The sequence below is a fragment of the Ochotona curzoniae genome, unplaced genomic scaffold (assembly GCF_017591425.1).
Source record: "Ochotona curzoniae isolate NIBS_2020 unplaced genomic scaffold, NIBS_Ocur_1.0 contig_605, whole genome shotgun sequence".
Lineage (NCBI taxonomy): Eukaryota > Metazoa > Chordata > Mammalia > Lagomorpha > Ochotonidae > Ochotona > Ochotona curzoniae.
In genome coordinates this window covers 4,957,050-4,983,515 of record NW_024466491.1, presented here as the reverse complement: position 1 = coordinate 4,983,515, position 26,466 = coordinate 4,957,050, and the positions used below count along the sequence as shown (strand labels likewise).

Sequence of the window (26,466 nt, the reverse complement as noted above, 5' to 3'; positions counted from 1 at the left end):
CCACGAGGCTCCGACCCTTCCCCGCCCGTGACCGGCGGATGTCGGGGTGCGTGGGGAGCCCCCCGCAGCTGCTGCCCGGCCGCCCGGGGCCCGCCCGGTGAGCCTGCCCACCCCCGATCCCCAGAATGCAGGAATCGGCCTTCGTCGTGTCCGGCTGTCTCCGAGGGCCACGCGGGGTAGAACATTCGGCGGCCGCTCCCGCGTGGGGCGCCCCAAACGTCCGGGACCCGCCTTGTGAGCCTGCCGGGCAAGGCTTCGCCGCCCTTCCGCGCTCCCCCAACCCCAGGATTCAGAATTCGGGGTTCGTCGTGTCCGGTTGTCCCCGAGGGCCACGCGGGGTAGAACATTCGGCTCCCTTAGAAGCGGCCACTCCCGGGCGGCGGCGCGCGTTTCCGCCCCGAGGCTCCGCCCCGCGCCACGCCCCCGGCCCCGCCCATCTCCCAGGACGCGACCGTTGCCCCGCCCCCAGCGCCTCTCAACGGCTCCCGGGGCCCGGCGGGTGCAGCCGGGGGGCGCAGTGCGCCTGCGCGCGCGCCTCGGGCCGCCCTCATCTCCCAGCGTCCTCAGCGTGGCGCCGACGCTGCGTGCGGCGCGGGTTACCCAGCGTGCTCCGCGCGGGGGCAGCTCAGTGGAGTTTGGTTCTCGCGGCGGCGGCTCCTCCTCCTCCTCCTCCTCCTCTCCTCCTCCTCCGGCGGCGGCGGCGGCGGCGGCGGCGGCGGCGGCGGCCCGGGCCCGACCCCCGGCTCCGGCTCCCCCTGCCTGCCCTCCCGGCGCCGCGGGGAACATGCGTCCCCGGAGGCCGGCGACCGAGTGACCCCCCGCGTCGCCCCCCGCCTTGGCCCGGCCGCTCCCCCCACGCCTCGCCCAGGCAATGACAGCGGCTCCGGCGTCTCCGCAGCAGATGAGGGACCGGCTGCTGCAGGCCATCGACCCCCAGAGCAACGTGAGTACGGCTCCGGGGACCCCCAGGGCTGCCGGCGGGCCGCGTGAGGCCTGGGCTCGGCCCTGCGCGCAGCCGGTGTCCCGGGTGTCAGGGGCGGCAGCCGGGGCCTCGTCCGCGCCCAGGGCGGCCCCGGAGGCTGCGGGTGCCGGCTAGAGAGGGGAGCCTCCCTGGGCCGTGCTGGGGTGCCTGCTGGAGAGGAGGGCCTTCCTGGGCCGTGCTGGGGTGCCTGCTGGAGAGGGGAGCCTCCCTGGGCCGTGCTGGGGTGCCTGCTGGAGAGGGGGGCCTTCCCGGGCCGTGCTGGGGTGCCTGCTGGAGAGGGGGGCCTTCCTGGGCCGTGCTGGGATGCCTGCTGGAGAGGAGGGCCTTCCTGGGCCGTGCTGGGGTGCCGGCTGGAGAGGGGGGCCTTCCCGGGCCGTGCTGGGGTGCCGGCTAGAGAGGGGGGTCTCCCCTGGCCGTGCTGGGGTGCCGGCTGGAGAGGGGGGCCTTCCCGGGCCGTGCTGGGGTGCCGGCTAGAGAGGGGGGTCTCCCCTGGCCGTGCTGGGGTGCCGGCTGGAGAGGGGGGCCTTCCCGGGCCGTGCTGGGGTGCCGGCTAGAGAGGGGGGTCTCCCCTGGCCATGCTGGGGGTGTCGGCGGGAGAGGGGTCCTTCCTAGATATTCCTGGGATGCCGGCTGGAGAGTCAGGGTCTTCTGACCTGGGCGGCCTTCCTGGGTCCTGCTGGGGGTGTTGGCTGGGCAGTCAGAGTCTCCTGGCCTTCCCGGTCCTCTTTGGGGTACTGGCTGGAGAGGGGACCTTCCCAGTTGTCCTTACCTTCCCAGTTCTCCGAGATGCCAGCTAGGCAGGGGTCCTTCTAACCCTGCTGGGTGTAGAGTGAGGGTCCCCTGGCCAGGGCGGCCTTTCCGACCTCCTAGGTGCTCCTGAGGGACACTGGCTGGGCAGGGGTCCTTCCTGGATCCTCCTGCAGGATGCCGGCTGGGCGGTCAGGGTCCCCTGGCCAGGGTGGTCTTTCCAGGCCTCCTGGGGGACATCAGCTGGGCAGGGGTCCTTCCTGGATCCTCCTGCAGGATGCCGGCGGGCGGTCAGGGTCCCCTGGCCAGGGTTTTCTTTCTGGGCCTCCTGGGCGATGCCAGTTGCTAGCTGGGCAGCTGGGGCTGTCCTTGGGGTGGTCTTTCCGGGCCTGGATGGCCGGCTGCCTGGTTGCAGCTGGGGAGGGAGTCTTGTTCTCTTCCCCCTTGGTGGTGGTCCACTGCACTGTGGCTGGTGGCACAGGGTCTCGTGGACAGCATGTCCAGGTCTCAGGTAAGACCAGGAAGTGGTCATTGACGGAAGCCAAAAAATAGTAAAAGCTGGTTGTGGGCTTGGTTTCCCTGTCTGTGGGAGCGGCATGTCCCCTGCCTTGGCACTGGGGGCCCCTGGGCAGTGATGTGGCCAATCTGGGGGTTGTGCCGGGTGCAGGGCTGTAAATGCTTGCCTTTGTGCCTTGGCTCCGAGCTCCATTGAGATGGCCGGGATGGCCACTGTCCTCCACAGATGTCACATACGTTGGTGTGTGCCTTTGGGGGTGCAGTAGGGTGCTCCAGGAAGCCTTCTGAAATGCTCTTTCTGTGGAGATGGGACTCACGTACTCCTGAAGGCAAAGTGGCCAGGGAGTCCAGCTCTCTTCCCTTTGGGAGCTTGAGGGCTGCCAGGCTCGCAGTGCTGGCCCAGGAGGTGCTGTGACAGGTGGGTCAGGTAGAGCCGTGACCTGGGGGACCCTGCCACTCCTCTCATCTGGAGGGAACGAAGCTGCTTCCGGTGTAGCTGGGCCGTGCTGCCCGGCAGGACTGCGTTCATCCAGGTTATACATCCTAGTAGCCGGTGTGTGGGTGGGTGGAGTCCTCCTCGCGTGGTGGTAAGGGCATTGGATGCCGGCGACTGTGAAGCCTGGGGCTCGGACCTCTTAAATGTGCCTGCGGCCAGGGACTGTGCATGTGTGGGGCTCTGAGCGAGCGTGAGCAGGGAGCCGGGCAGTGCGCTGTGTGCACCTGTGGCGGCTCTCCCCACGGCTGGCCGGCGGGGGGACAGGAGGGCGGCTTGAGGATGGTGCTGCTGCCGCTGCACATGCACAGCACACTGACATGTACAAGACACGAACACGCACACACGCACGGCTCTCTCCTCTGCCTTGCCCCGTCGTGAACTCCACTACCGGATGGTTAGTTGACACATATTTAAGGTGCTCATGGGAAAAAAAAAATGGGGACAGTGTTGAAGAGCTAAGACTAAAATTAAACCTCTTCAGAGAGAAGCGATGGAGAATGGTGTCATGGAATGCCTACCTTGGTGGGCATGCGGTGACACTGCCCAAGCTGGGTTGACCCGAGAGCCACCGAAGCACCTGAGAAGTTGGGGAGGTGACGAAGCACTGCCACGTGACCCCTCCAGTGGGTGTACCTGGGAGGACGCCTGGCTGTCGGCCCTCAAGGTCAGCCTCTGTAGCCGTGGGCTCAGAGCCGGTCGTTTCTGCGAGTTGGCTGGCGGAGTGGGTCCTAGACTGTTGGCAACTTGCTCTCTCCTGGGAGTCATGTCGGAATGCTCAGAATGATAGCTGCCTGATCACTCTGGTTTGGACAGAGTGAGTGGTGGGCCAGGCCCTACCTTGGACTGTCCATAGCCCACTGTCCCAGCACGTGGCCAGGTTCCATTTGTGGCGGACGCCCACCAAGCCATGGACATTTGGCCTTGTCTTCCTGACGGGGACGCAGCATGCTCAGGGCTGTTGGGTTTCCTGTCGTCTCCCTCGGAGCAGAAGCCTGTGGCAGGCCTGGGGGGCAGGTCAGCTCCTCAGACCTGTGCGGCCCAGGAGCCGTGTTGGACCCCCCTTTTCCCAAACAGTCCCAGTGGTCGCTCTGCACCCAGTTGAGACATGGGCATCAGGAGGCCAGCCTGTGCGGTGTCCGGAGCTCCTAGTTGGCTGAGAGCCTGGTCTGAGGAAGTGGAGGAACAGGCTGTTAAGTGATGGCTAGCGGGGGCGGGGCTGTGATGACCACAGGTTAGGCTGACATCCCGTGTGGTGTTGGTTCGAGTCCTGGCTACCCCATGTGCAGTCTGGCTGAATGCTAATGGCCTGAGAAAAGCAGCAGCAGGTGGCCCAGTGTCCTGGCCACGTCACTCATGTGGGAGACCCGGGTGGAGCTGCTCTGTCCTGGCTTCTGTCTGGCCTTGCCTCGGCGGCCATCTGCGGAGTGAACCAGTGCTTGGAGATCTCTCTCTGTTCTCTCTGTAGCACTGACTTCCAAGTGAACTAAATGAGTCTTTTTTAAAAATTACAGTTAATAAGCTTGGCTTCTAGAGGAATGGCGTGACAAGGCCACAGTGGAGCAGGCAATATCCCCATCAAAAACCAGAAAGTCGCCGGGCAGAGCAAAGCATGGCTTTTATTTGTTTTGTTTTTCATCTTTATTTGAAAGGCAGATAACAGGAAGAGAAGGAACGGCAGGCGAAGATCTCCCATCTCGTGGGTTGCTCCCCACATGGCTGCAGCAGCCGGGGCTGGAACGGGCCAGCGCGGGGAGCTGGGAATCCCATGGGTGTCCCCCGTGGGTGTTGGGCTCAAGTCCTGGGACTGCCTTGCCCTGCTCTCCAGCTGCTTCAGCAGGGGGCAGCCAGGGCTCCGTCCGGCACGCTGATGCCGGCCTTGTGTGCAGCATCGGCACGTGCTGGGCCACCACGCAGACCCCAGGCCACGCTGGTTTCACTGCAGCTGGAGGGTGAGGAACGTGCGAGAAGAGTGGAACTGGCTGGACGTGAGTGTGGATGCCCTGGCTGCCAGGCTCCAGGGCCGGACTCCTCGGGAGCTGCTGGAGGCTGTGGGGGCCAGCCATGCTTCCTAGGCCCCCTGGCCGGCCACCTCCTGCCAGTTCCGGGTCCAGATGCTGGAAGGGACTTCAGAGGCCACCCCGGGTTGTTTCGCGAAGTTGAACTGTGTAAGCTGCACTGCACGAACATTCTTGAGTAACTGCACGAACATTCTTGAGTAGCAGGGTCCTGATTCTAATTTTGAACGTTTGCTTGTGTGGCACCCCAACGCCGTTCTGCCTTCTCTCAGCAACCCCGTGCAGGGAGGCTGCAGAATGCCAGCCCGTCCCCACGTGTAAGCGACAGCGTGACAGGCACAGGCCAGGGGACCGTGCGTCTGGCTCAGTACAGGGCCAGGTGCTTGCGGAAGGCTGAGAGGTAGCTTCAGGGAGATCTGGGGTGCCTCTGGTGCCCTCAGGAATTCATCAGAGGGTACAGCTCGGGGTAGATGTCCCTGAACTGCGGCTAACAGGTGGAGGAGCTAGATGACACGTCCTGGAAGCTTCTGGAACGGACTGAGCCATACTGAGTCCAGTGGGAACTTGTGCAGTCTTCATGTTCTCACTTTGTCTTTTGCTTCAAGATGGCAACTCTTTGGTGATCGCTTGCAGTGTGGTGGAGGACAGCAGCTGGGTCGTGTGGAGGCCGCCTGGCCGTGCTGAGGTCCCGTCTCTGCTGGGCCAGGGAGCCAGTCCTTGTTGGTCACTCCACTCCCCATCTCCTGGACACTGGCGGCTCTGTCTACCAGCGCAAGTAGTGGCTGTGATTCCTGGTCTGGGGCGTGGCAGTGCAGTCCTGTGTCTGCCTGGCCCTTGGGGCCCAGGAGCTGGTTGTCCAAAGGCTGTGTGTGATCAGGTGGTCTCGCCAGCGCCAGGCTTGGCGTGCCCTTGCAGACCCGCTCCTGGGCTCCCAGGACCTCATCCATGGGGTGCGTGCTGTGTTCACGCCGCTGTCCAAGTAGATTGGGCCTGGGAGGTGACGGGCACAGGGCAGCGTTGGACGTGGAGGCCGCAGAGCTGCACCTGCCCAGGCCTGCCTGGTTTTGCACATTGGAGGGGCAAAACCAATGTGCCCAGACCTCCTCAGGGTGCTGGGTCTATTCTCTGGGGTCCCCGGCAGGCTGCGGCTTCACAGTCCAAGTGGATGGTTCTGCCTGCGTCTAACCCGAGGAGATCGGCGTTCGTAAGCGAACAGACGGGCTCTCTGGAGCACTCCGTCCTTTGTGAGCTCCGGAGGAAGCTGTGGGGTCCGTGGGGGCAGTCCTTGACCATCGCTGCGAGAGGGGACAGCAGCAGCAGAGCTCTGGGTGGTTCGTCCCTTGGCCGTGGGTGCCACGTGTGCAAGTGCCAGGCTCTGTGGAGGGCTGGGGGCCTGGGTGGTGCCGTCATGCCCCTGTGTCAGGCTTGGTCTGCGGGGCTTCCAGAGCCTTCAGGGGCGCCTAGAAGGTCCAGCAGGACTGTTGGCGAGCTGTGGAGCTGGCGGCGCCCAGCCTGGTTCCTGAGGCTCTGTATGAGGGCACTGCCCTCCTCGATGCCCAGGCCAGTGGCGTCAGAGGCCTCCGGGTATCACTAGGATCCTGCGCACCCAGGCAGGAAGGGATCTGGAGAATTCCTAGGAGCTCATGGTCCGGGTGAGCCTGCCCTCTGGGCTGGGGTGTCGTCCCTGGGCTCCCCTTCCCACAGGAGCAGTGGTCAGCATCGCTCGGTCCTGTCGTGTCTGGAACATTCTGGTTCTCTTACCCATCCCCTCTCTGGGCCTGCTGCCTTTCCGCCTGCACTTCCTCCAGGCGCACGGCCCGAGCGTTGCGTGAGGCCCCGCTTGTGTTATGGGAAGCGCCAGAGCACTGCGGGTGCCGGTGGCCGGGCTCTGAGGAGCTGTTGTTGAGAAAACTCAAGGACAGAGCTGCTGCTGCTGCAGCCGTGCTCTGAGTCTGTCTGTGTGGGAGAGGGAGACGGGCGGGAGCTGGCCTTGGTGGCTCTGGTCGGGGACCCCATCACCCCACTGGCCTCCTGCGACCAGACGCTGCTCATCAGGAAACGCTGGACCTCTTGGTTGGATTCTGGCTGTTAAAGGTCTTGGCGGGCATTTTCCATGGGCTCCCACAGGTGTGGGCGCCACGTGAGAGGGCTGTGGCGGAACCTGCGGGCAGCCCTCCGTGAGGTGCCAGCAGGGTTTAGCATCTCCTGTGTAACCCAGACACGGCCCTGGCCCTGGGAAGGAGCGCGCCCACCTGCTGGCTGCTTCCCATGGCCCCGCCAGAGGGTGGGGGCGGTGGGTACACAGTGCAGGCCTGGGTCCGGATCCTCACCCACCCTCATCTAGGGTACAGAACGTGCTTGGGGCTAGGCCAAGAGCCTCATGTTTCAGCGAGATTTTTGTGTATTAGAATATTCGCAAAGGCTTCGAGCACCCCGCTTCCCCAAATCTGCAATTCCACAGGCTCCAAAATTGGAAGTTTTTTGAACGTGGAAGTGACGCTCTGAAAGGTTTGCAGTTCAGGTTTTTGTGTTTGTGATAAAGATTTAGTTTGGGGCCTGGCACTATGGCTCAGTGGCTAAATCTTTGCCTTGTAAATGCTGGGATCCCACATGGGCGCTGGCTTGTGTCCTGGCTGCTCCACTTCCCGTCCTGCCTGTGGCCTGGGAAAGCAGTGGAGGACGGCCCACAGCCTTGGGACCCTGCACCCGTGGGGGAGACCTGGAGGAGGCTCCTGGCTCCTGGCTTCAGATCAGCTCAGCTCCGGCTGTTGCAGCCGCTTAGGGAGTGAACCAGTGGACAGATTTGTCTTTCCTTCTATCAATCTGTCCTTCCAATAAAAATAAATGGGCCTGGTGCCATGGCCTAAAGGATAAAGTCCTCATCTTGAACGCGCCGGGATCCCATATGTGCCTAATCCTGGCAGCCCCACTTCCCATCCAGCTCCCTGCTTGTGGTTTGGGAAAGCAGTCGAGGATGGCCCAGAATAAATCTTTAAACAATATTTTATTTCAAAGTCATCTCTGTGTGTGTGTATAAAATATCTTTAGAGAGCTCTTCCTGTGCTGGCTCACCCCTCAAATGACTGCAGCACCCAGGGCTGGGCGCGGCCAGCGTCAGCAGCGTCACCCACATCTCCCCTTGGGCTGCAGGGCCCAAGCTTTGGGCCTTCCTCCGCCGACATGGAGCTGGATGGGAAGTGAAGTGGCTGGGACTTGAACCAGCACGCATATACAATGCTGGCATCATGGCTGGCAGCAGATTCACCTGCTATGCCACAGTGCTGGCTCCTCTGTTTGGTACCATGATGGAGAAGGTAGTGCTTCATTTTAGATCCTCGATTCACAGTTGAAATGCCACCTCCCTAGACCCTTCAGCCGTTTTTGGTCATGTGACAAAATCTTTGCTTTTAGGTAGCCAGTAAAAAGGAGCGTTGAGTATCCGGGTCATGTTCGTGGTGGGTGAGCCCCATGGCCGCTTTGGAGTCCCTGACCACACCTAGGCCGTGTGACCAGGAGGTTTTGTGTTGGGGTCTGGCTGTGGCTGGCCTTGATTCTGGAAGGTTCTGGTCCCCAAGTTCCTGGGGGTACTGAGGCGTGTGTCCCAGTGAGCCATGCCCGAGACCAGTGGGCCTGCTTGTCCCTGGGCTGCCCCTCGCACCGGCCCCGGCCCGCTCGGGCAACCTGGTGGTGAGCTGCCACAGCCGCCAGCAGCACTCCTGGAAGGCAGGTGCAGTGGGCACTGCCCGGCCTGGCTCCCTCTCTGGCCATCTCACAGGGCGCCCCAGCGGGTAGCTGTCTCCGATAAGAACTGGTGTCCTTTCTGCTCGCGGGCTCAGCGTGTCCCTAACCTGGTGTCAGTTGCTGGCGGCCAGATGAGCACCTGCCTTTCCCTGCTTCACGGCCCACCGCTCACCGCGTGGGGCAGCATCCCCTGACCCTTCTGGAAGCAGGTGCGTTCCAGCACCTTCTCTGGGCTGTGTGGTTCAGCCTGAGTGTGGGCGAGGTGTCACTTCCACCCAGACAGGCCCAGAATAGATGGGGCTGCCCCAGGAGACCTCACAGTCCCGGATTGGGGGGGTGGGGCTGGAGCCCCGGGTGGGTGCTGAGTTGGTGCCCCCCCCTCCCCGCTGGCGGGAAGCGGGCACTGGCCCCTGGAGATCAAGATCCGAGGGTGGACTGGGAGTCCCTGCGGTGGGGAGCAGAAGGACGGTGTGGGGGTATGAGGTCCCCGGCACAGATCTGCCAGTAGCCACCCTTGGGTGCCTCCCAGCTCAGGGGGTCAGCTGGCCCTGCCCACTTCCCCTGCAGGGGAGCCGGAAGCGGGTGCCTGCCCCCCACGTCCCGCTTCCTCCTCCTCTGAGGCTTGCTCCGAGGCATGAGGTCAGGTGGCGTGTGTGTCCCCGCCCTCCCCTGCTGCGCCCTGGACCGGGGTCTGCTCACCCTCTTGCTGGCAGCGGGCGTTGGGGTGCGTGACGGCAGGAATGGGCCTGGCATCCAGACCCAGCGTGTGTGCGGGTGCTGCCGGGGTGCGTGGGAGCTGCAGGAATGCGCAGAGCACAGGTGAGGCAGTGTCCGGAAGGCCAGCGTCCCCTGGCTCTTCTCTTGCTGGCGTGATGTGGGCTGCCTGTCCATTCAGCAGGGCTCAGAACTGGTCACGGCAGGGCTTTCTCCGACTTCCAGCTACAGCTAACGGTCAGGCCTGCCCTGGGAGAACTGAGGGTGGCAGTGGGCCCTGGCAGGCCAGCTGATCGCTGCGGGGACTGGAGCCCGGGTAGCCAGCTGTGTGTCCTCCAGGTTCCTCGTGCGGGACGTGGGCTGTCCTGTGGGTGTGAACCAGGCCCCCCGTGAGGCCCTGACGCCAGCACACACATGCAGGGGCTGGGCCCTTGGTTGTGGCTGCGAGCGAGTCACGTTAGTGAGCTGCGTCTCCTGTGCGACACGGGCTCTGAGGTGCCTCTGCGTGAGCACGGGGGGCGGGGAGTTGGGTGGTCTGACCCGGGCAGAATGTGAGCCCCGCCAGTGGGTGGTGGGATGGGGAGAGGGCCTGGGCTCTCTCCATCTGGTGACCAGCTCCTGGCCCCAGCTGACCTCGCTGGGGGAGCCAGGAGGCTGAGGACTAGTGAAGTAGCTGGCCCCTGGCACTGCTGCATGCCTGGCCCTGGTGGCCACCCACCTGCATGGGCTCAGGCACCTGTGCTAGGTGAGGAGTTGGGGAGGGGTGTAGGGTGTCCTGTGCCCCCAGCCAGGCGTGGCTCCCCTGGTGACTGTGGCAGCTCCAACCCACAAGGCCTGTCTCAGGGAGCACAGAGAGCGAGAAATACCTCACACCCCGAGGTGGCCAGGCTGGCCTCATCTGCTGGTGGCTCGGGCCGAGCCTGACTGGATCCTGTTGCTTAGATCAGCGTGTGCACAGGCTCCGTGCTGGGGCACGGGACACTAAGCCTCAGCCTTCCATGCTGGCATCCCATATGGGCGCCGGTTCAGTTCCCGGCTGCTCTGCTTCCCATCCAGCTCCCTGCCAATGCACCCAGGAAGGCAGAAGATGGCCCACGTGCTTGGGCTCCTGAGCCCGTATGGCAGACCCGGGTGGAGCTGCTGGCTCCTCTGACCCCAGCCTTGGCCGCTGTGGCTGTTTCAGGGGCTGAATCACTGGGGGGAGCCCTCTCTTTCCTCCTCACTGTGACTCTGCCTTTCAGGGGAGTAAGACTCCTTTATGCACACACACATATGCGCATATATAAAAGGCATTTGTATGCACTTGCTCATTTGTGTACAGTGAAGAGAACCTCTAGCCTCCAGGGCCCCGGGGAAACTGCTGGGTGCCCCATTTGGGGCCCTGGAGGAGCCCTCTGCCGCTCTGGGGACGGGGATGCTGTGCCCTGGCCCTGGAGATGGTGAGTATTTAGCTTGAGTTTTCATAGATGGCTGTTCTTTCTCAAATATAGTCTTTCCCTTAGTGTCAGCAGTGAGCAGTTCAGGACAACATTGCATAATTTTACACATTTCTAAACTCTCCCTCGAGGGAAAACAGGAAGGCATTGATTGGAGAATGGAGTCAGACCTGAAACGGGAGAGCGGGCGGGCAGGCAGGCCGGTTCTGGAAGAGGCCTTGAGGTGCAGGGCTGCCCTGGGCTTTCCCGGACCCCGCTTGCACCGCAGCTGCGGGTGGGGGCCCGGAAGAGCGGGCTGTGTGGCTCTCTGCAGGGCCAGCACTGCTCCCGTTGGTGAGACTGCCGGTGTCCGAGCTCCAAGAGGGCAGTGCTGGTGGAATCCCTCCGCAGAGCAGAGAGCTGCACTCCCAGACGGCAGGACGGCAGGACGGCCGGTCGGCTAATCCAGCTGCATGTTGCTAATCAAGCGGCCTGTTGCTGTTTAATATCTCCCACTCTACCCCCTCAGCCCACACCACCCTGCGGGCCGCCCAGCCGCCCAGCCGTGGTCACCCTCTTGGAAACTGGCAGGAGGCTCCTCTGTGCTTACATCCTTTGACCCAGGGGTTTCAGTCCTGGAAATTGACTTGCAGACGCGCGATGATCTTCAGTGGGTAGAATCGTGTCGTGAGCGCATGCCGTATTGACTAGGTGGCCGGGGGAGGCCCAGGGAGGGCAGCAGGCTGGGGCTGGGGCAGAGTGCTTGTGTGGCTGGGGCAGTGGATGTGTTTGTTGGCTTTTCCCCCTCCATGCTGTTAGGGAACAGTCGAGGCAGACCTCCACAGTGTGCAGAGCGCTGGAGGCCGCGGGGAGGATGGCCGCCTCCATCCACAGCTGTTGGAGGGGCGAGTTCCAGAGACCATGGGTGAGGGCCCGGGACATTGAAGCCCACCTGCCAACCTGGGGGCTTCCCCATTCCCCCGTGAAGGAGATACCTACAGAGTCCTGAGCCTGAGATGGGCTCTACAGACACTGGAGTACCGCCCTGGCCTGTGTCACCAGCCGGCCGGCCGTGGGGAGCACCACCCTGGCCTGTGTCCCCCAGCCGGCCCGCCATGGGGAGCACCACCCTGGCCTGTGTCACCAGCCGGCCCGCCGTGGGGAGCACCACCCTGGCCTGTGTCACCAGCCGGCCCGCCGTGGGGAGCACCACCCTGGCCTGTGTCACCAGCCGGCCCGCCGTGGGGAGCACCACCCTGGCCTGTGTCCCCCAGCCGGCCCGCCGTGGGGAGCACCGCCCTGGCCTGTGTCCCCCAGCTGGCCCGCAGTGGGGCCTGTCTCCATCACTCCCTCCCAGCTGCTCTCTGCTCACCTCCCCAGAGTGCTGCAGACTGACAACCACATCTGCCGCTCCATCCCCCACATCCTTCCGTGGTTTCCATCTCCCATGGAATAGCTGCCACGCTGCATGCTGGGTGCCACAGAGTGTGGGTGGGGACAACAGTGGCTCAGGACCCTCCAGCACCCCCGCCCAGCTCTCGGAGTCCTTCAGGGCTGCTCTGCACAGTGCACTGGGGCCGCTGCAAGTGGGCCAGCAGGAAGGCATGCGTGTCCTGGAGCTCCTCGAGTGTGAGTCCCAAGGAGCGTGGACCGTGCGCATTGCTGTGGAGGGATGGTGCTGAGGTGACTGGGAGCCGAGAGCTGTGTCCCTGGGCAGGCCTTGTGTCATTACAGTTGGGTTTGTTTTGGAGTTTGATTTGTGTTGTTTCTGTTTTGCTTGACTTGGAGGCAGTGCTAGTGCCAGCATTCTTGGGTAAACATGCAGAAATGTGTAAGAATTGGCGTAAGTGAAGAATCTTACGTGTAATGTTGAAGTGTGGCCATGCAAGTCCACGCGAGTTTCAGGCTTTGTTTCCAGTGCTGGAGGATAATGAGGCTTTAATTTGCATAATGCTGCTGCTTAGGTGCCACAACAGCAAATCCCTAAATGTTGGACCAAGAGCTGAGCTGCCAGCCTAGCCAGGCAGTGGGGAGAAGGCGTGCGGCAGGGTCACGGGCACCCTGGGGTGTTGGACCAGGCAGTGGGGAGAAGGCGTGCGGCAGGGTCACGGGCACCCCGGGGTGTTGGACCAGGCAGTGGGGAGAAGGCGTGCGGCAGGGTCACGGGCACCCCGGGGTGTTGGATATGGGAACTCTGCAGCCACGGCACAAGCACGTGGCCTGGTGACCCAGTGTGGAGTGCTCCAGCAGGGTGTCCCTTGGGAATGGCTAGGCGACAGCCCCGTCGGTGGGTGTGTTTATCTTTGCTTGATCTTGGCCAAGAGGCTCAGCGATGAATCGGTTTACCTTGACCAGTCAGGTGGTGTGGTTGCTTTTCAAAGGCTGTAAGAATCTTTCCTCAGTGGCTCGTGCTGCTCAGTGTCGCAACTCCAGGAGTGACAGTTTCCCAGTCGAGTGGACAGGAAACCCCAGGAGTTGGCAGTGTTTCTTTGAAGACACACATGTAGTGGCTCTTTCCAGGCTGCGGGTCTCCGCCCCGGAGCTGCCGGAGTGCCCCAGCGCGCCGAGGAAAAGTGGGCTGCGTGTGAGGAATTCTGCCTTGGGAAGACGCCGAGTACCTCAGGAACTCTGGAAAATTGAGTTGAAAGATTAAGTTTATGTTAGTGTGCAAACAGTTGAAAATCTTATAACCATTACGTAGTCTTTCTGTGGGTTTTACTTTAAGAAGGATTTGTGTGTTGGGAAGGCAGAGATGCACATGGAGCTCTTATCTGCTGGCTCGCCCCTCAGATGGCTGCAGCGGCGGGGCCCGGGCAGGGCTGGCACTGAGTGTGGGCTCTGCTGCTGCTCTCACAGGCTCTTGGGCAGGGCTGGATCGGAAGTGAGCCACTGGCATGGGGCCTGGCGCCCATATGGGAGGCTTTCGTTGCGGTGACAACTGGTGTGTGCCACAACTGAGGCGTGTGCCAGTGCTGCCACTTGTGGCACGGCTGCCAAGTGTGCCACGGCTGCCGCGTGTGATAGAGCGCCAGCCTGCTTTGTGAGCTTCTGTTCTTGGTCCATATTGCAGCATTTTTTGCATTAAAGAAGTTTTTAATTCCATTTTCCATGACCTTTTCGAGTTTGGAGGGTTTCTTTATTTGAAAGCATTACAGAGAGCGAGCGAGTGAGCGAGCAAGCGACGGAGACACTGTTTTACTTCCCAAATGGCTGCAACGCTGAGGCCGGCAGCCCTGTCTTGGTCGGCCCCGTGGGCGAGGGGCCCAAGCGCTGTGGCCGACCTCTGTTGCTTTCCTGGTGCATCAGCAGGATGGAAGTGGAGCAGCTGGGATGGAAATTGTGGAAATTGGCATCCACAGGGGATGCCAGCGTTGCAGATGGCAGCTTTACCCACCGCACAGTACCGGCTCCCCTGGGACCTTTCTGCAGTGCCCTTCTGTAAAGGGGAACGCTGTGCTCAATGGAGGCATTCAGGGCTCAGCAGACTCCTGGTGCAGCCATTTCTGTGGAGTGAATGCTGCTGAGGGGCAGTCATCGGGCCGCTGAGGTGGTGCGGTGGGCTGTGGGGGACTGGCAGGAGCCACCTGACAGCATGTCACTTCCTCCCACGGGCCCCTGGCAGCCTCGGGGTGCTGGGCAGAGAACAGGAGGACTTCGTTTTCAGAGTAGCTTATTGTACGTTGGTGAGGTTCCTAGCATCGCGTGGGCTCTTCTGGCGGGAGCCCTGAAGAATAGCTGAACTGGGGTGTGTGCAGGTCTCGGGAAGGTACCCGGCTGTGGCCATTGGGTACTCTCCCATTAGCTGGGCTTGGGCCTACTATCAGGGCTCCCCTGGCCTGTGGTCCCAGGAACTTCAGGTTTGGCACTGCACCTCGTTTGTGCCTGCCGTTTGTGTGCAGAGTATGCGGGCCAGGGCTCTGTCTGCCCTGGGTCTCCTGTGTGCTCGGGGTATCCCTCTTACCCTGGCTCCCGAGGTTCCCCTGGAGCAGGGGGAGGCCAGGCACCGCCCTGTCCCCCCTGCTCCGGCCACCTGCAGGAAGCAGCAGTCAGTGCCGGCCTCCCCACCGGTATGTGCTCACTGCACCCTGCGGCCAGCTCGTCTGCTCCTGGACATCATGGGCATGGTGACCTCTGCTGGCAGGCTGTGCCCAGCAGGAGACTCGGAGCCATCGGAGGGCACCCTCCCCTGCTCATACCAATGGACTTCGTCCTCTGGTACACACAAGGCCTTCCACCTGGACGCCCTGCACCCCACTGCCCCTGCACCCCCCTCAAATCCATACCTCTCTTTTTTTAAAGTCTATTTTTATTGGAAAGGCAGATTTATAGAAAGATCTTCCATCCACTGGTTCACTCCCCAAATGGCTGCAGCGGCTGGAGCTGAGCCGATCTGAAGCCAGGAGCCAGGAGCTTCCTCCAGGTCTCCCATGCGGGTGCAGGGTCCCAAGGCTTTGGGCTGTCCTCCACTGCTTTCCCAGGCCACAGGCAGGGAGCTGGGTGGGAACTGGAGCAGCCGGGACATGAACTGGTACCCATATGGGATCCTGGCCACCAGGCTATCATGCTGGGCCCTTTCCCAGCCCTCTCGGGGAGCCATGCGCTGGGCCCACTTCCCACTCCATGCTGCCCATTACGTCACTGCCTTACGCCCTGAGGCCAGCTGGGCCCGTGGACATGTCTTGGTGCACTGGGCCTTGGTTGGGAGCTCTTCCAGGCGACCAGAGTGAGCAGTTTAGCACCGCAGTGTGCATGTCTGCCCGTGCTGACGCCTCCGGTCCCATGAGGCCCTGCCTCCTCTCCCAGGCTCTGCACGTCTGCTCACCTCTCGCCTGGCCTCTTGGGAGGTCCAGGGTCCCTGCCACAGACACCCACCTGTCAGATGCACTCACTCTGCCGGCCACCCCTGGGGTTGTCTGTGTGGCGCTGTGGGACAGGCACCTGCCAGCGGGACATTGGTCTGTAAGCTGCACAGCGGCATCGTTTATGTACCTGTGCGGCCTCTGGCCAGCCCCCCACACCCCTTCCCGCGGGCTTCTCCTTGCAGGGAAGCAGAAGCCTCCAGTGTGGGTGGGGGCCGCCCAAGGCAGGCAGAGGGCCTGGGGACTCTCGGCTGCCAGAGGCTGCTGGGACGTGGGCCGAGGCTGGCTTAAATGCACTGCCCAAGGGAGTCCGTGGCCTGTTGTGGCCAGACCCAGGGGGCTTGCTGAGCACAGAGGCGGGGCTCCTCCTTCGCTGCGGCCAGAGGAGGGGCGACTGCTGCTGGGGACACAGCCACAGGGTGGGGAGGGGCCCTGGGCTCTGTGTCAGAAGGTCCTGTTCCATGCTCCCTGCAGTGTGTGTCCCGTCCTGGGGGTGGGCCCCGCGGGGCCATCCTCCCTCGCAGGCGGGGCTGTGCTGGGCTGTGTGACACTGTCCAGTCCTCGCAGTGCCCATGGGCTCCCCACGCTGGTCTCCATGCCCACGAGGCCTGAGAGGAGCACGGTGATGTGCCTGGCCCCGGGAGCTTGCAACTCAGGGCTCAACGGCAGCTGTATCCCGCCTGGACCCCTCATCCCTTCCCGGGTGCAGGGCGAGGGCAGCTGGTCGGGAAGAGGCATGGCTGGTCCCACTCGCCCTCTTGCTGCCCTGCTTCCTGCAGCCCCCCAGCCCTCCGCCACAAGGCCGATTTCCTTTGGGAGGCCTGCAGTTTGTGGAGGGGCAAAGTCTCTAGTCGGGCCATGGTTTGAAGAGGGACAGTTGGGAGTTGGGGGTCGGTCATTCCTGCCATGGGGAGGACTTGGTGGGTGTGGAGGGCTGTGCCATCCAACAGCTCCATCCCACCTTTACTGGGTCATTGAGAAAAAGCAGAACCCAGCAACACCGCTCCAGGCCCAGGATGAGAGGCAAGTGGAAAAAATGGACCAGCTCCCGGTCTGCCCCAGCACTGTGGGCATTGCTGGATCCCCTCCAGGTGCCGTGTGTGCCCGGGGAGCTGGAGCCTTGGGAGCTTTTTCTGGGTTCTTACTCCCAGAGCCTCACCGTGGAAGGCACACCTCTCCTGCCCACAAGACCCAGGTGGGCCCCTTGCCTGGGTCATGCTGAGGCCTCCAGGGCCAGGGGCTTCCCCACACCAGGTCAGTCCTGCTGTGGCGTGCAGTGGCTTGCGGCCCACTCTGGCCTCTGTGGGCCACACTAGGCTGCCGGGGCCCCAGCCGGGCAGCACTGCCATGTGACGTTTGCTTCCACGGAGCTTTGGTGTGTGGCTTTGCAAGTCTCACGTGGCCTCTCTCCCTCCTTAGACAAGCCGCTGGTTGCCAGGAGGGAGAGCTCGAGAAGATGCTGTGGTCATGGTAGCTTCCAGAACCACTGCATGGGGGCAGGAAGAACTCTCCCAAAGCCAGCAGACCTGCTGAGCAAGCGTGCATGCCTGAAGGCGCCTGAGCCCCTGAGGCTGTGGCCGTGGCAAGAGACAGGGTGCTGCCCGCCCGCCTGGCCAGCATGCCGCTCTAGGATGGATGTGACGTGCAGGCGGAGCCCTGAGGTGCCTGCAGTAAGTGTGGCTCGGAGCCGGCCCCCGCTGTGGAGCTCCCTGCCCAGCACAGGTGCCCTTTGCCAAGCTCTGGCCAGGTGAGATTGGTGGCTCCATCTTGATGTCTGCATTGTCAGGGAGAGGGTACCCATGGCACGTGCTGTGCCATCGAGGGCTCCAGGTGAGCTCAGCAGGCCGTGTGGCGAGGGCCAGCCAGGCAGCTGCTAGCCCCGTCTAGTGTGACTTTGGCAGTGAGTGTGGGTCTAAGTCCGACTTGGTCTTACTTGTGGTTTGGCAAGTGCTGCCACGTGCAGCGCTGATATCCCATGGAACGCCAGTTCCAGCCAGAGCAGCTCCTGGCTCGTGTGCTGGGAGAGGGGAGGACGGCCAAGTGCCCTGACCACTTTGCCAATGCGGGAGATGATTCTGCCTGGCCCAGCCTGGTCCTTAGGGCACTCGGGGGCTGAGCCAGCCCATAGAAGATCTCTCTCTCTACCTCTTTCAAGTAGAATGAATACATTAAAAAAAAAAAAAAAAGAATGAAAGATGTAAATGAGAAGGGAGGGGTCCCCGGCAGCGGTGTGTCCACACTGGGGTGTGTTTCCGAACAGTGGTTTGCCAGACAGCCGATTGAACGGGGACAGCACGGGCTGTGCTGTGTCTGCTGGCCTGCCCCGGGCTCAGATGCCGTCCTGTGAAGTGGGCGCGGGTACAGCATGCTGTGGGCCTCTAGCCGAGGGACTTGGCTCAGCAGGTGCATGCTGGCTGCCGCCCCGCCGACCCGTGCAGCCTGCCCGGAGACGGGTCGAACAGCGGGCTCTGCTCACTCCACAAGCTGCCTTAGCAAGGGGCACGTCCTCTTCCTTCGCCCCCTGGTGGCTTCTGTCCCTCACCTCCAGTGGGCTGCTGTTGGTGCTCTGGCAGCCTTTGGCGATTCTTGGCAAATTCTAGAATGTGCCCACCTCTTGGGTCTCCACAGCAATGTGGCGGCGAGTGCGTGAGGCCTTCCTGGCCCAGCCCTGCTCCTGACACCACATGTCACCAAGTTTTTCCTGGGCGTGCACAGGGCAGGGGGCCGGGTCACGCTCCTGGTCCTGGCTGGCATCATGCATGTTTGCAAGGCACAGTCCAGGTGTGCTGTGGCGGGCGCCCGTGTCGACCAAAGCTCCACTACTGTGTTTGGGTACTCTGGGGGCTGGGGGCCCGGCCCGCCTCTGCAGCTGGCATGCGGCATGCTTCCTGGGTGTTCCTGGTGGGCTCTCTTGCTAGGCTGTCCCGGCAGTGTCGCTCGGCAGGTGCTCAGCAGGTGTACCAGCACCAGTCTGCGGGGTGCGTGAGGACCGTCTGCGGGGTGCGTGAGGACCGTCTGCGGGGTGCGTGAAGACCGTCTGCGGGGTACGTGAGGACCGTCTGCGGGGTGCGTGAGGACTGTGCTGCGGCCAGAGGGCAGCAGAGTTAAAACTGATCTGTGTGGGGCTGCACTGCCGGTGGCATTCAGAGAGCAGAGCCGCCCTTGCGGGAGCTCCACCTGCTGCCAGCTCCTGAGCCAAGGTGCCACAGGCGATTGTGTGCTCTGCCCATTGCTGCCCGTCCTGAGGCCAGGGAACATGGCCAGTGGACCCTGCCGGTGAGGCCATGCTTCTGCCAGTGGCTGGCATGGGGGCTGTGCCTGGGACACCCCCCACAGGGCGTCTTTCCCCTGAGTGGCTTCCCCCTTGGGTTTGAGGGTGCCTTGCTCCTGGCAGAGCAAAGCATCAGCACAGGGTGGGGCCCAGTGCCCCTACACCCAGCCTGGGGAGGTTAGGCCTCCTTCAAGGTCCCTGCTCCTGCCCTGCTGGGTGGCCAGAGGACAGAGTGGGCTTTCGTGGGAAGCCCCAGGCTCTCGGGGGACACAGGCGCCCCCTCTTCTTGCACTGACTGAGTTTGTCAGAGCAACTAGTCCTGGGCCAGTGGCAAGCGTGATTGGACCAGACTGCACTCGCACGCCCTGCTCCGCCTACTGGGCTGGGCCGGGTTGGTCCCTGGGTGCCCAGGCCATGGCTGCTGGGTGCGGGGTGCTGTGTTTGCGTGTGGAGTGGGTATGCCATGGGCGGGACTATGTTTGCCTTTGGAGTGGGCGTGCTGTGGGGGGGCTGTTTGCATGTGGAGTGGCCGTGCCAGCGTACACTCCCCCCATCTCCCTAGCGTCTGTTCCTTGTACGAGCGCTGACCGCATTCTGCGTTCTTGGACGGTGCGTTCCCATGCCATGTTCTCCCAGGAGCTTGGCTCCCGGGGCCGGCACTGCCCACTGCCTGGGGGAACAGTGGCCAGACGGTGAGTCAGCGGGCAGCCCTGGGCAGAGCAGGAGGCAGAGGCAGCCCCGAGACCAGCTGGAGGTGGCCCCTGGGGCTCGCAGGAACTCTGGAACCATGTTTCCCTGCTGGGCGGGCCAGCAGGGGTCTGCAGGTTGGTGACATCGGCAGGCTCCTCTGCAGGTAGGCTGTGTGTGCTGGGCAGGCCCTGAGCCAGGCTAGTGGGAACCTGGCTCTGCTGCTGTACTGCTCTGGGACCCTCGCAGGCCTCCCTGTCCCTGTGTCTGTGCAGTGGGTCATGATCTAGGGCGAGTGCAGCCCCCCACATGACACAGTGCCCACTTCAGGCCCGGGGCTGGAGCCAACCTTGCAGCTGTGCAGATGGGTGGGGAGCCGAAAGGCCACTCACTCCAAAAACTTGTGTCTCAGTTCCTTGTTTGCACTCGGGGCTGGAAGTCCCCGGTGGGGGTTCCCAGGGGCGCTTGGATTACAAATGGCCACCACTCCTGGTGGCAGCCACGGGCTGGGGGCTGGGGTCACCTGCAAGGGCTGGACGGGCGAGGGCAGCCATGATGTGGCATGGCCGGTGCCCTGTGCCTGGGCTGCTTTTGTTGCTGCCCATGTCACATCCTCTCCTGGGGGGTCGCAGCTGTAACACCTAGCCTGCTCCCAGCCTCTGGGCTCCCTGGAAGAGCAGAGGTCTGAGCTGGCCTGGGCTTGTAGCCGCAGCCTGGTCCCAGCAGAGGGCAGGGCCGTGTCCTTCAGAGCAGAGGTTAGAGGCCTGGGGCTCCGTGCCCGCCTGCCGCGCGTGCTGCCGGTGGCTGTTGAAGCCCCTGGCAGGTCTGTGCTTGCTTCAGCTCAGTGAGGGCTCTGGCCGGGGAGCACCCCTGTTCTCTTCCCGGCATGCTGGTGGTCAATTGGCTGTGCTCCCTGTGCGCTCCTGCGAGCAAGCGGCTGGATCGTTCTGACCCACATTCCAGGGCACAGCGCCTCCCCACGGCTCTACCTGCTGAGGGCGAGCGGGGCAGAAGTGGCCCTGCTAGAGTGTCCACGCTGGGGAGCCCTTGGGTTCCCACGGCGTGGGTTTCAGGGCTGCACTCTGGCTGATTTGGTGCTGAGCACCAAATCACCCCAGCCCAAGACCCAGCCTTCCCACTTGGGCGTGGGGGAGAGGTTTCCAGAAAGAGGGGCTCCTGGTGTGCCCTCTCCTGTCTGCCAGTGGGCAGCTGGCTGGACCTGCGTGGACGGGCACCCTGGGTCCCATGGTATGCCAGCCACTTGCCCAGTGCCCCCTTGGGTTCTGCATCGAGGCCAATGTGTGCTGCTGAGAGATGAGGAAGTGTGGCCCAGGGTGGAAGAGGCCTGCTCCTCAGCTTGCCTCATCCCTGGGAGCCCATGAGGGCAGGAGACTGCAGGCCCTTGGGTTCTCCCTCTGGAACGCCATGGTGGAGGGGGCAGAGAAAAGCGGCAACACACGGCACACTGGGCCTCCTGGTGAGGTGGGGGGTGTCTGCGGAGCTATCCTGGGCCCCTGGGTGGGGGGTATCCTGGGGCCCCTGAATGGAGCCGCCTCAGGCCCTCCTGTGCCTCCTGCACCTGCCCCCGTCCTTCTCTGGCTGGGGCTCCTCCCCTGCCTGGGCCTGAGGCCGTGCTGGACTTCACCAGCCTGCAGCCTGTGTGGGGGCCCTCCCTTCACCAGGGTGAGAGGCTGCCACTCGGGGTGTGTTTGGAAGGCACGCTCCCCGGTCCAGCGACAGGAGCCAGCTCACCTCTTGCTCCTTGGAGGCCAGCACTGGCTGGCCGTGCTGTCCTTGGGGCACACTGGGCCTCTGCTGGTGGGCCAGAGCCTTCATGGGAAGCCAGTCGCAACATAATGTGGCCCTGTTGCCCCCACACAGTGCTCAGGGTGACCCTGGTAGTATCGCTGGGCATCGCCCCCTCCCTGAGCCCAGTGCTCAGGGAGGATTGCTGGGCTGAAGGCGTCCGTGCACATTGGAGCACTGGGACACTGCGCCCCATGACCTTGGGAGGCGCTGTCCAGCCATAGGCCCGGGGGGCCTGTTCTGTGCCCAGGTGTCTGCCTCCTCCCTCCTGCCCTGGCAGCAGGACAAGGACAGTGTGTGCCGGGCAGCGGCCTACTCAGGCCTGTGGTTGGGCAGGGCTCTAAATAGACAGGGTGAGCTCACCGGGGCTGAGCTGTGGCCGCTGGGCAAGTGCTGGGGGACCTGCCTGGGGGGCCCCGTATTGCAGGTGTGTGGGGGACTGTGGTCTTTCCTGACTGGGCCTCTGGCCCTGGTCCTGACCATGCACCATAGGCAGAAGCCTGGGGGCTCCGTGGCGAGTTGGCCCTGGGTAGAGAGGCTGTTCCGTGTACACCTGGGGTGATAGAGCAGGGGCTGAGGACAGGTGAAACACCAGGGTGTGGTCCCCGGCTAAGCCCTGGGGCATGTGGTGGCCCACCTGGCAGAGCTGACTGGGTGCAGGCCGGAGGCACAGCCGCCACGGCCTCCTATGCTAGGACAGTCTTGAGGGCATGGCCTCCCTGTAGGTGGGTCCCCGGGCGTCTCACCCAGTGAGGCAGACACAGAGCCCAGCCTTGCAGTGCTGGGTTGGCTGCTAGACTGGGGAGCCTGCCAGGGGGCACTATGTCACCTCCACAGGTGCCTGTTTGATGTGTGTGGGTGGGGATGGAAAGCAGTGTGCCCACCCTGGACGGCTCTGCTGAGCCCAGACAGCAGCCTGGAGCGGGTGCAAGTGTGGGCAGAAGTGAGGTGAGAATCCAAGGTGGCTTGATGCCATCATGTTGGATTTATTTGAAATGCAGACAGAGCCATCTGCAGGCTCCCCCTCACATGGCTGCAGGAGCCGGAGCTCCGGCTGGGTCTCCCTCGCAGGTGCAGGCCCCACACATGGGCCATCCTCCATGCCTTCCCAGGTACGTGAGCAGGGAGCTGGATGGAAAGTGGAGCGGCTGTGGTGCTGTGACATGCGTCGCACAGCAGCTTCACCGGCTGTGCCACAATGCCGCACACTGGTGTCGGGGCCGTAGGACTGTCCACTCAGGCCTGGAACTGTTTTGAATTCACCTGGCATGGGGTATCCTTCTGGGAGCTCACGCCCCGGTGGGTGCTGGAGCATGGAGCTTGTTCCTCCCTGTAGTCCCAGGTGTCTCCCACTCCTCCCGGCCAGTTCCTGCATTGCACAGGCAGAGCCCTAGGGCGCCGGCGCTGCCCTGAGCAGAGATCTCGCAGGACGGGCCCTCGTGGGCCACATGCACATCAGCACGGAGGGTTAGTTCGGCCCGCCCCACTGGTTGCCTGCTTGGAATCCAGTTGGCGGAAAGTGCTGGGGACAGGGCGCTGCCACAGCACGCAGTGTCTGGGTTAGGGGAGAGGGACATGCCTCACACGCAAGATAAAGCCCAGCGGTTCCCTGAGCCTCTATGCGCAGGATCCCCTGGCACTGGCAGATGGCATCTGCCCACTGGGCAGTGGGCCACATGGTCCACGCTGGTGCTTCCCTCCTGTTGTGTCAGACTTCATGGCCGCGTCCCCTGGGCTTATTGGGGGCCACACTGCTGCCCTGGTTCTCTGGCGCCTCTACTTGGTGCTGTGTGCTTTCTGCTGGTGGACAAACCCCACTGAAGAACTTTGTGCGTGAACATGCATGTCCTGGAGCCCCGCGCCCCACCACGGAGCAGGACAGACCTGGGGCTTGTTGCAGGACCCTCCTGGCAGGTGCATGTGGGGAGGGCGGCAGGCGGGGCGGCCGGGACGCAGCCTGAGCGCTGCTGCTTCTCTTGCAGATCCGGAACATGGTGGCCGTGTTGGAAGTCATCTCCAGCCTGGAGAAGTACCCCATCACCAAGGAGGCACTGGAGGTGAGGGCGAGGACGGGGGAAGCTGGCAGGGCAGGGGCGCGGGGCAGGGTGCTCGCAGGGGCGTCACCGGCTCTGTCCCCGACAGGAGACGCGGCTGGGCAAGCTGATCAACGACGTTCGCAAGAAGACCAAGAATGAGGAGTTGGCCAAGCGCGCCAAGAAGCTGCTGCGGAGCTGGCAGAAGCTCATCGAGCCAGTGCACCCCAACGAGGCGGCGCTGCGGGGGCTGCCAGGGGCCGCGGGCTCGGCCAATGGGGGTGCGCACAACTGCCGGCCGGCCCGCCCCGTCCACGACCTTAAGAGCCGCAACGACGTCCAGCGGCTGCCCGCACCACGGCTGGACAGGCTGAGCAGCCAGAAGCGCCGAGGGGACCAGCGGGACCTCAGCCACCCTGGGCCACCTGCCAAGGTCTCCAAAGGGAGCCACGATGCCCTGGTCCCCAACTCGTCCCCCCTCCCCACGAACGGGATCAGCGGGAGCCCTGAGAGCTTCCCGGGCTCCCTGGATGGCCCTGAGGTGGGCCGCATGGACCCCACCGAGAACGACAAGCTTGGCGGCCGGATCCCTGTCCACGCTGTGCGGCCGCACACCAGCTCCCCGGGCCTGGGCCAGCCCCCCGGCCCCTACGCACAGACTAAGGCCCCGGGGCTGCAGCAGCTGGACCGGGGTGATGAGACCCCCGGCCCCCCGCACCCCAGGGGACCCCGCTGCTCCTTCAGCCCCCGGAACTCACGGCACGAAGGCTCCTTTGCCCGGCAGCGCAGCCCCTGCACGCCCAAGGGCTCCGTGTCCAGCCCCTCGCCGCGGTTACAGCCCCTTGATGCCCACCAGGTGCCGTCACCACTACCAACGTGCACGCCCCCCGTGCGGCGGCTAGAGCTGCCGCTGCGCGGGGAGAGCCCAGGCGGCTGGCCGGAGCCCGCGGAGAGCCGCCCCCGCCTGGCCGGCCCGCTGCCCTCGGAGCCCATGCCCCGCGCCGGCTTCTCCCCAGACCCTTCCAGGGCGGACAGCGACGCAGCCGCCTCTGGGGGTGCGGACAGCAGGAAGAAGAAGCGGTACCGGCCCCGCGACTACACCGTGAACTTGGACGGGCAGGTGGCCGAGGCGGGCATCAAGCCTGTGCGGTTAAAAGAGCGGAAGCTCACGTTTGACCCCATGACGAGACAGATCAGGCCTCTGACCCAGAAGGAGCCGGCGCGGGCGGGCAGCCCCACGGCCCCGGAGCAGGTGAGGACAGAGCAGGCGCCGGCCGAGGCCAGGGTCAGCCTGCAGAGCCCCTTCGAGCAGACGAACTGGAAGGAGCTGTCGGGCAACGAGATCATCCAGTCGTACCTGAGCCGGCAGAGCAGCCTGCTGCTGTCGTCGGGCACGCAGACGCCCGGGGCCCACCACTTCATGTCCAAGTACCTGAAGCAGGAGGAGAGCCGGCTCGGGGCCAGGCAGCCGCACGTGCTGCGGCCGCACAGCCCGCCCACGGACCTGCCCGGGCTCAGCCGCGAGGTCACGCAGGACGATCTCGACAGAATCCAGGCCCACCAGTGGCCTGGTGTCAACGGGTGTCAGGACACGCAGGGTAACTGGTATGACTGGACGCAGTGCATAGCGCTCGACCCGCATGGCGACGACGGGCGGTTGAATGTCCTGCCGTACGTTTGCCTAGACTGAGGGGCCCCGGTGCTGGCCGGGGGGTGTGGGGGGCTGGGCCGGGCAGCAGGGGCTCTCCGCAGCTGCCCCCCAAACTCTCCTTCTTCTGTGAAATGCTGCTACCAGTTTACTAACAAAATGGCAAAGGAAGGACCGCGCAGAAGGAAGGAAGCGAGTTCAGAACTCGAGCAAGCCAGCTGTAAGATGCCCCTGGCCGCCAGGCCAGGCCCCCGGGGCAGGGCTCCCCACAGCCCCAGGAGCACACGCCTCAGCCCCGGGCAGGGGCTGGGGGGGCCACCACGTCATCTGGCTCCAGTTCAGGCCCCCGTTGTTGAAATGCTGCACAGGTTGAGTTTCCTTGCGTTTCTTTCCCCGGCCCCTCCCGTCTGAGCAGCAGCCAGGACACCGTGGTGCCCGGGAGCCACAGGGCGTCCCCACGGTAGCTGGCAGCTCCTAAGCATTCCTCCAGACGCGTTTGCCTTATGGTTCTTGGTCATGACCGCGAGTCGCAGAAACAGGCGCCTTAGTGGACAGCCAGCCCAGGCCTTCTGCCCCCGGACGCAGAAGGGCAACTTTGCTATTTGGTCCAGTAAATGGACACCTTGTGATAGAAATGTGGAAATAAAAAAAAAAAATCATTTGCACAAACTGGTCTGAGAATGTCCTCCTGTTGGGCCCCTGCCAGGGGGCTGTATCCAGCACCCTCCAGCCCCGAGCTAGCAGGGGGCAGCTCCTGGAGGGCCAGGTCACCTCATCTGTGCCCCCCCCCGGCCCTGCAGGGGGTGCCCACACCGGGTGGCTGGGGAGTGGGGGTGCCCACATGTTGCTGCAGGGGGATCACAGGCAGCCCAGTAGAGTGTGAGGACACCAGGACAGTGACGCCCTGGTCCCGTGCAGGGGGCACCCTCACTGCTGGACAGTGACGCCCTGGTCCCGTGCAGGGGGCACCCTCACTGCTGGACAGTGACGCCCTGGCCCCCGTGCAGGGGGCACCCTCACTGCTGGACAGTGACGCCCTGGCCCCCGTGCAGGGGGCACCCTCACTGCTGGACAGTGACGCCCTGGCCCCCGTGCAGGGGGCACCCTCACTGCTGCACAGACACTCCCTGGCCCCCATGCAGGGGGCACCCTCATTATGGGACAGACACTCCCTGGCCCCCGTGCAGGGAGCACCCTCACTGCTGGACAGTGACGCCCTGGCCCCCGTGCAGGGGGCACCCTCACTGCTGCACAGACACTCCTTGGCCCCCGTGCAGGGGGCACACTCACTACTGCACAGACACTCCCTGGCCCCCGTGCAGGGGGCACCCTCACTGCTAGACGGTGACGCCCTGGCCCCCGTGCGGGGAGCACCCTCACTGCCCGACAGTGACGCCCTGGCCCCCGTGCAGAGAGCACCCTCACTGCTGGACAGGGACGCCCTGGCCCCCGTGCACAGACACTCCCTGGCCCCCGTGCGGGGAGCACCCTCACTGCTGGACAGGGACGCCCTGGCCCCCGTGCGGGGAGCACTCT

At 63.9% G+C, this 26,466-nt stretch overlaps 2 protein-coding genes across 3 annotated transcripts in view; both read left to right on the top strand.

The window, feature by feature from the left end:
- LOC121163398 (coiled-coil domain-containing protein 130-like) overlaps positions 1-26,466 on the top strand; it is a 469,842-nt gene that overhangs the window by 280,814 nt on the left and 162,562 nt on the right. The gene's annotated exons all lie outside the window — the stretch shown is intronic.
- MED26 (mediator complex subunit 26) lies at positions 807-25,775 on the top strand. 2 transcript variants are annotated; one of them, XM_040990793.1, is made up of 3 exons: positions 807-943; positions 23,232-23,306; positions 23,392-25,775. In XM_040990793.1, exons 1-3 carry the CDS (start codon positions 872-874, stop codon positions 24,970-24,972), a joined length of 1,728 nt encoding a protein of 575 aa, XP_040846727.1. In that variant the 5' UTR covers positions 807-871; the 3' UTR covers positions 24,973-25,775. The 2 variants fall into 2 exon arrangements, with proteins under 2 accessions (XP_040846727.1, XP_040846726.1); XM_040990792.1 differs by lacking the exon at positions 807-943 and adding an exon at positions 2,132-3,405.